This window comes from Mustela erminea, chromosome 15 (assembly GCF_009829155.1).
Source record: "Mustela erminea isolate mMusErm1 chromosome 15, mMusErm1.Pri, whole genome shotgun sequence".
Classification (NCBI taxonomy): Eukaryota; Metazoa; Chordata; class Mammalia; order Carnivora; family Mustelidae; genus Mustela; species Mustela erminea.
This window is the reverse complement of record NC_045628.1, coordinates 78,285,319-78,293,978: the sequence shown is the minus strand read 5'-3', so window position 1 is coordinate 78,293,978 and position 8,660 is coordinate 78,285,319. Positions and strand designations below refer to the sequence as shown.

Sequence of the window (8,660 nt, the reverse complement as noted above, 5' to 3'; positions counted from 1 at the left end):
CCTGCTCAGCAGGAAGCCTGCTTCTCTGCTTCTCTCTCTCTCTCATTCCCCCTGCTTGTGTTAACTCTTTTGCTGTGTCTCTCTAATAAATAAATACACAATCTTTAAAAAAATATTCTGTTTGGGATCCAGGGTCGAGGTGTTTAGGGTAGAAACCTTATTTACAACACTTTTTTGTTCTATTTCTACTATTTGAATTACTTTTTATTTTTTTTTTAATTTCACCTATAGTGGATACACATTACATTAGTTTCAGGTGAAAATAGTATAGTAATTCAACAACTGTATACATTATGCTTTCCATACCATAAGTATAGCTACTATCTGTCCCCATACATTGCTATTACAATATCATTGATTATATTCCCTACACTGTACCTTTTATTCCCATGACTTATTCATTCCATAACTGGAAGCCTGTATTTCGCACGCTCCTTCACAATTTGTTTATCCCCGCCCCAACCCCAGCCCTTCCCTTCTGGCCACCATCAGTTTGTTTTCTGTATTTATAGGACTGATTCTGCTTTTTGTTTGTTTATTCATTTTGTTGTTTAAATTCTACATATAGGGCGCCTGGGTGGCTCATTGGGTTAAGCCGCTGCCTTCGGCTCAGGTCATGATCTCAGGGTCCTGGATTGGAGTCCCGCATCGGGCTCTCTGCTCAGCAGGGAGCCTGCTTCCTCCCCTCTCTCTCTCTGCCTGCCTCTCTGCCTACTTGTGATCTCTCTCTGTCAAATAAATAAATAAAATCTTAAATAAATAAATAAATAAATAAATAAATTCTACATATAAGTGGAATCATATGGTATTTGTCTTTTAAAAAGTATAGCTTAATGTTTGGAATGGTGGAGTAAAAGCAATATCAAAAGTAAAAGCAATGATCTCTTGAGAATTGTTTCCTTGTGTACTAGTTTTGTTGTTGTTGTTGTGATGAATTATTTTCCTTTGAAAACTAATTGTGAGAATTATTTGAAACCTATCATAGAGAGACAGTCCAATCAAAAAGAATTTGTATTTGCTGTAATAAAATTCTTAGGCACTACTAATTGCAAACACTTTCAATTATATGCACAGCTTCACATCTGGGAGAAGTTTTTTGGGTAGTAAGAATATAGGTTGCAAATCCATCTATTAACTTTTTTGTGGTTGTGATATATCCAAGACAGGCAATTTCTCAATGTCAGTGCAAATTTTCTGATGTATTCTATGATTTGGGTTGGTTGTATTTTTATACTTCCCTGGCTTTATGTAGGAAGAGTACCTCATTAGACTCCCCATTCAGTAGGCCCTAGATTTTAACTTCTGAATTTTATGTCCTGTAAGAAATATAAATGTCCCTTTTGCCACAATTTCACTATTCTGCTTACCTCTCTGGGTGTACACTTTCTTATAGTGTATAGTGTATAACTTCTCTACTCAAAATGCTAACAAAACAGGAGGCTGGGTACTGAGACACTAGGAAACAAGCTCAAGGAATAATATCAGCCCATGATTTAACTCTTTGAAGAAATAATCTTTGTTTCCTCCTTGGCTCTTGAAGATTGGTTAACTATCGTGAATGGCACAATAACTATCTGGACCTGGAAGTTCACACCATCAGACTATCTCAGTGGAAACAAATGGTCATCGATGTTCTTCACTCCAGAAAGGCAGCAGAACAGGAGACAAAAGTTTGGGAAAAACTAGCCAAAATGTATAAGACCACAAGAGACGTCATCTTTGTATTTGGATTCAAAGCCCATTTCAGTGGTGCCAAGACAACTGACTTTGGTATGACTTAGGATTACTTGGATAATGCAAAGAAAAATGAACCCAAAAATTGAGTTGCAAGACAGAGGATGTATGAGAAGAAAAAGACCTCACGAAAACAGTGAAAGTAATGCAAGAGCAGAATGAAGAAAGTCAGGGGGACTACAAAGCCAATGTTGGTGCTGGCAAAAAGTGAACTGGAGATTCAACAACTGAAGGAGAAACACTTGGCAGTGACTTCATCTGTGGTGATTGTGCAGATTTTTGATGAGAGAATTAATAAACCAGAAATTAAAGAAAAAAATGAAAGTATCCTCATGATCCCTATAATGTACCAAACCACAGCAAGGACAAACACCCACCAGAACAAGAGATGTGAAACATCATCTCAAATAACCAAACTATTTACTAGTAAATGGGTACATTCCTATTGCAACTTGAAGGTACATGCTATAAAATAAATGAACTATGGATTAAAGTCATTTGGAGAATCCACAAGCACTTTCTCCAAGAAATGCTTCTCCAACCTAAGTAGAATTTTTCTGATTTAATTCTTTCTCATCTTTAAAGCTTTTCTGGTTCCTCTCAGTATTTGTCTGACTTGACTCTCAAAGTCTTTTCTTTGGAGTGTGCCATAGCAATTATGTTTCTCAAGGTCAGGTGATAGGTGGCAACTAGGAGAGCTCAGGTCCAGGTCCTGGCTTCACCATAATTCCAAAACTCCTTTGGTTAATGAAATGCAAGTCTGATGGATTATTATTTCTGGATCTTGACTCTGTAAAATGGATTAGCCCTTGCAGTCTCTGGACTGCTACAACAGACTAGAAGGCTAAGACTTGGGCCCTATGGGCTAAGTGCCTAAGGGCACTTTTGGTCACTTACTGCCCACTAAAGTGGGTTTATTCAAGAGTGATAATTTTCTGAAAGCTAAACATGGTGAAAAAGCTATGTGTATGTAAACTATGTATCTGTACCCAAAACTAATATTTGTAGATGTGAAACTAATTTGTTCATTATTTTTTACAGAGAATAGAGAAAAAAGGTTTAAAATGTGTGTGTGTGTAAGTGAAGAAATGCCACTTCTCCCCTAAACTGTGCAAGGCTATAAATCATACTATTTGAGACAATTGTGCATGTATTTACTTCCTCTGAATTGTATTGTCACAACACAGTCGCCAAGTATTGGTCTATTTCTACTGCAGAGAGTAGTGCCTGGAATTTGTCAGGGTACCTCTGCTATTACTCTGTGGGTTGTGTGGTTGTCAGGATTACTTTCAGTGTGTATGCATGGGAAAGGTGCTTGCGGTGGGTGGGAGGTAGGCAGAGGTAGAGGCAACAGGAAATATGAAGAGTAAGAGATTTACCTAGGAAGAATATTTTCAACAAAAAAAAAAAAGAAGAAGAATATTTTCTTTCTCAGAAAGAGTAAGTCTGGTAAAGAAATATAGTGTCTAAAGCAGCAAATATTTAGGAAAAAAACCCCAAATGTTTATTTTTTAAAAGACCAATTTATAATATTAAATTTCATGCTGTTAATAATTCTTGAGTAAAACAATTTTATGTATAGCATGACTAATTTCTCATATCAAGATTTAGTAACAATAACAGAAATTTACAGCTGGAAGGAAACTTAGTACTCTCCTAGACCTTGCCTTCATTTTTAAGAAGAGAAAACAGAGCTAAAAGGTTGACTTGCCAGAGGTCATAGTCAATGATAAAAAGGCTAGGATCCAGGTCTCATCATTTCCTCTCAGATGTCCTTAACACAAATAATTTTGAAATATTAACTTTTCCAATTTGCAGAGCTTTTCATTTGAGCTCCACAACACATTTTCACATAAATAATATTTGTAGGAGATATTATAAGCATTGCACCACATCCCAACATGAACATATTTCAAATCTGTACCTCTCTACTTTTAATTCATTTTTTTACTAAGAACAGTTAAGAAAAGATGTTTGTATATAGGTCTATATTAAGAATGCTGCCTTAGACTATTCTTACCAATTTAATTAACATGAAATATATCTGAATTACAATTTTAAAAATTTACAGCAACCATCAATCTCAAAGATAGACCTATTTTCTAAAAGTCATACCTTCTAAAATCAAGCAAATTATGAAAAAGGGGAAGTGAACATGAATCTTTTTGAAAATTACCCAGCACTCTAATTGAAAGTCCTTTACCCTTCTACCGTTTTTATTGTTTTTCATCTTTCCCCCAAACTACATATAAATAATATGAGAAAAGTTCTTCATCAATCCATACAAAGTTTTTAAGCAACAATGTAATACTACTTCATTACAAGTCCTCTGGGTACAGAATCTTTTGGTGTGGACATGGAACAGACCGACGGAAGTTTCAGTCTTCGAAATGCTAGCTCAGAATAAAGACCAACATGTGGAGGATGATAAACTAGTCTGGATCCCCTTAATAAAAAGACCAATTTTCAATAAAAATATGGTGAATACATTTGTATGTTTAAAAATGCACAACTGTTTATGTTAAAAATAAAATAGCTTTGGGGGGAAACCTTAATAATGAATTAATCAAATTCATAGCACAGTTTTTATAAGAAAATATTTTCTAGGTTCCTTGTTTGGAGGCTGGGAAACTGTCTTCCTTTTGTCATGGATAATGGCCACTGGCATAAAGGCAACATGGAGGCTCAAGGAATAGGCTCTCCTCTCCAGAGGAACACAGCATGAGCACAGTACAAAGACAGCATTAGTTATGTCTTCGTAAGTCAGATGCTCAGAATCCATAATACCTAGACTCCTATTACTGTTGAATGGGACAATCTATAATAATGCGATCACAGTGATTACAGGTCTGAAAGGGATAAAATAACATTTTGTCCAACTCATAAAATCTCACCGGATCATGAACATCTAAGTTTCTAGTTTATGTCATATATGTTCCAAATCTCATCACCACTGAAATCTTAGGGTATAGGTATTATCATCCTCATTTAGCAGATGAGAGAACTGAGAGACTAAGAGAAGACAAAACTCTGGATCAATGACACATCTCCAAAGGCAAGAGAAACAAAAGCAAAAATGAACAACTGGGACTTCATCAAGATAAAAAGCTTTTGCATGGCAAAGGATATAGTCAACAAAACTAAAAGGCAATCTATGGAATGGAAGAAGGTATTTGCAAATGACATATCAAATAAAGGGCTAGTATCCAAAATCTACAAAGAACCTACCAAACTCAAACCCAACAAACAAAAATTCCAGTCAAGAAATGGGCAGAAGAGGGGCAGCAGCGGCGGCGTCGGTGGAACGCGGAGGGGGCGGAGGGAGTCCGCGGCGGCGGCGGCTGCAGTAGAGAAACGGCGGAGACCGTGGCGGACACCCGGCGGCTGATCACCAAGCCGCCGAACCTGAATGATGCCTACCGGCCGCCCAGCAACTTCCTCGAGATCGATGTGAGCAACCCGCAGACGGTGGGGGTCGGCCGGGGCCGCTTCACCACCTACGAAATCAGGGTCAAGACAAATCTGCCTATTTTCAAGCTGAAGGAATCTACCGTTAGAAGAAGATACAGTGACTTTGAATGGCTGCGAAGTGAATTAGAAAGAGAGAGCAAGGTTGTAGTTCCCCCGCTCCCTGGAAAAGCGTTTTTGCGCCAGCTTCCTTTTAGAGGAGATGATGGAATATTTGATGATAATTTTATTGAAGAAAGGAAGCAAGGACTGGAGCAGTTTATAAACAAGGTCGCTGGTCATCCTCTGGCACAGAATGAACGTTGTCTTCACATGTTTTTACAGGATGAAATTATAGATAAAAGCTATACTCCATCTAAAATAAGACATGCCTGAAATTTGGTGAGAAGGGGTAAGAAACAAAACAAAACAAATCAAAACAAACAAACAAAAAAAACACACCTCTCCCTGACTATTAATGGTTCATACGCACCAGTGAAGAAGTTCTAACTCACTCTCAGCATGCCGCACAAAAACTGGTATAACATGCCCTCGGTATACTAACATCCATACGCTCAGTTTGGTTTGGTTTGGTTTTGGCAGTTGACAAGAAGTTAATTTGCTTTAGTGAAAATCCCTCCTTCCAGCCTTTCTATATAAATAGCTCTTCCTTGCTATTCTAATGTGGTCCCCATGATCACCTCGCAGACCTGTTACTCCAGTATAACCCGCAGTGTCCTAACTAAAGTTACTGACTTGGTCTTATCTGCACAGTTTTTGTGTCCTGTTTGCTTCTTGAATCTGATTAACTAGAATATTTCTCTTATCCTTTTTAATATGTGATGTCCCTTGACCTAATTTATGTGTAGAAGCACTACACCATTGGTTTCCCAGTCCCCTGTGTGTAAGATACACACTTGTGTGCAGAAAAGTCTCCCTTCAGGCTTGTAATACCCTTCACGTGGAAGATTAATGAGGGAAATCTTTATATTCTGTATAAAAACAAAATCAAATTTATATACTAAAATCATTTGTCTAAAAATTTAAGTTGTTTTCAAATAAAAAATAAAAAAGCAAAAAAAAAAAAAAAAAGAAAGAAATGGGCAGAAGACATGAATGTTTCTCCAAAGAAGACATACAAATGGCCAACAGACACATAAAAAAATGCTCATTTCTCACCAACTGGGAAATACAAATCAAGACCACCACCAGATACCACCTCACACCAGTCAGAATAGCTAAAATAAACAACTTAGGAAACAACAAATGTTGGTGAGGATGCAGAGAAAAGGGAACCTTCTTACAGTGTTGGTGGGAATGCAAACTGGTAGAGCTACTCCGGAAAACAGTATAGAGGTTCCTCAAAAATTTAAAAAGAGAGTTACCCTATGACCCAGAAATTGCACTACTAGGTATCTAACCAAAGGATACAAACATGGTGGTTTGAAGGAGCACCTGCACCGCACTGTTTGTAGCAGCCATACCTACAATAGCCAAAATATGGAAAGAGCCCAGATGTCCATCAACAGATGAATGGATAAAGATTTGTTATGTGTGTGTGCATGTGTTATATGGAATATCACTCAGCCATCCAAAAGAATGAAATCTTGCCTTTTGCAATGGATGGAACTACAGTGTATTATCCTAAGTGAAGTAAGTCAGAGAAAGACAAATACTGTATGATTTCACTCATATGTGCAATCTAAGAAACAAAACAGATTAACATAAGGGAAGGGAAGGAAAAATAAAACAAAATGAAAATGGAGAAGGAGGCAAACCATAAGAAAGGCTGAACTCTAGAAAAGAAACTGAAGGTTGCTGGATGGGAGGTTGGTGTGGGGAAGGGGTAATTGGGTGATTGGCATTAAGGACATAACCTGATATAATGAGCACTGGATGCTATATGCAACTGATGAATCACTAAATTCTACTCCTAAAAATAGTAATACAGTATATGCTAACTAAACTGAATTTAAGAATTAAAAAAAGTCTGTGATTCCTTTGCTAAGATGAGCTGAGCTCTATCACAATTGTGTGACTTAAATGAGCTATAAATTAGTGTTCATTCTTTTTTATAGATAATTCTCATTGTTCTTTAGTGTAAATTAACCGAGCCTTATTAAGTGTGGCTAACTGTCAGGCTAAGGATACACAGACAAAACCAAACCCAGAGACCCTCAAAGAGCTCAAACCAGTGGAGAAGTTTAATATATAAACAACCTGTTACAGATGAAGGCGATTGCAATGAAAAGATCACACAGAAGTGGGGTGGTAGCATGGAAGAGTAAAGGATTAACTTCATTTGAATTTTCTGGGGAAGATTCTTATAGAAGATGACTTCTGAGGGGCACTTGAATGGCACAGTCAGTTGAATACCCACCTCCTGTTTGCAGGTCAGCTCATGGTCTTGGGGTTGACGGATGGAGTCCTGTGTCAGACTCTGCACTAAGTGAAGTCTGCTTGAGTTTTTCTTTCCCTCTCCTTCTGCCCCTTCTGCTCAAGCTCACTCACTCTAACTCAAATAAATAAATATTAAAAAAAAAAGGGATTACCTCTGAGATTATTTTTGAAAGATAAAAGTGAATTCACGAGATTGGGAAGGGCCAAAGAGCATTCCAAGCATTTGGTAGGTCCTGGAGACTTCCCCCTCCTGGCATGTAATTATAAGCTGTCCCGCACTGCTGGTTTATAAAGTAAGAGTGGGGCCTGTGGGACCTGAGGCTGAAGAGGCAAAGGCAGATTAAAGAACCTCGCGTGTGCCTGTTACAGTTTGAATTCAGCATAAAGCCAGTAAGGAATCATTGGTGGGTTTCAGCTCTCGGAGATAAACTATGTATTATATTCAAGTTTGAAACTGATGATGCTGGTAACAGATGGATGAACCAAACACCCTAAAAGGGCCTCTAGAGATCATACATGATCTGGCTCCTTTGTATTTCTCCAGCTTGATTTTGAGTCATCCTCTTCTGTCCTCTATCTGGTAACACTAAACCACATTCGGTTCTCTTTTCTGGGCATTTCTACAAGTGGTCCCTTTGCTTGGAAATTCTTTCTTTTCATTTTGAGGGTCTAACTCTTCAACTTATCTTTTAGAGCTTAACAGGAGGATAATTTCTGTTGGAAAGCTTGCACTAACCCTCATAAATTGGAGCTACCCATCTACCAAGTGGTACTTAGTCTGCTTGTACTTCCCTTCTCAAAGCACTTACTTCACTGTCACGTGACCAACTGCCTGTTGATTTTCTCTCCAGATACTGTGAATTTTCTAAGGGCAAGCTTGATGGCCTGTGTATCTACAATACCTAGTGCAGCCCTGCAATACAGACAGTGTTTGAAAAATAGCTCTTGAATGGGTGCTGAATATCAAGTGTGCAGCTAGCAGTAGATCAATTGGGTGACCAATGATACAGGTCTGAACTGAAGAGGGTTAGGATCACTAAAACTTGGTGACTTACCAGAGTTAAAGAGGAAAGAAAAAA

At 38.0% G+C, this 8,660-nt stretch overlaps 1 protein-coding gene across 1 annotated transcript; it reads left to right on the top strand.

The window, feature by feature from the left end:
• The first annotated feature begins 1,922 nt into the window (after nucleotides 1-1,922).
• LOC116574112 (sorting nexin-3-like) lies at nucleotides 1,923-5,606 on the top strand. The gene is made up of 2 exons (XM_032314627.1): nucleotides 1,923-2,058; nucleotides 5,009-5,606. Exons 1-2 carry the CDS (start codon nucleotides 1,923-1,925, stop codon nucleotides 5,575-5,577), a joined length of 705 nt encoding a protein of 234 aa, XP_032170518.1. The 3' UTR covers nucleotides 5,578-5,606.
• Nucleotides 5,607-8,660: the final 3,054 nt, after the last annotated feature.

Coding starts and splice junctions, on each gene's coding strand:
- LOC116574112 (XM_032314627.1), top strand. CDS start 1,923: ATGTTGGTGCTGGCAAAAAGTGAACTGGAGATTCAACAACTGAAGGAG. Junction 2,059..5,008: donor AATTAAAGAAAAAAATGAAA/GTATCCTCATGA, acceptor AGAAATGGGCAG/AAGAGGGGCAGCAGCGGCGG.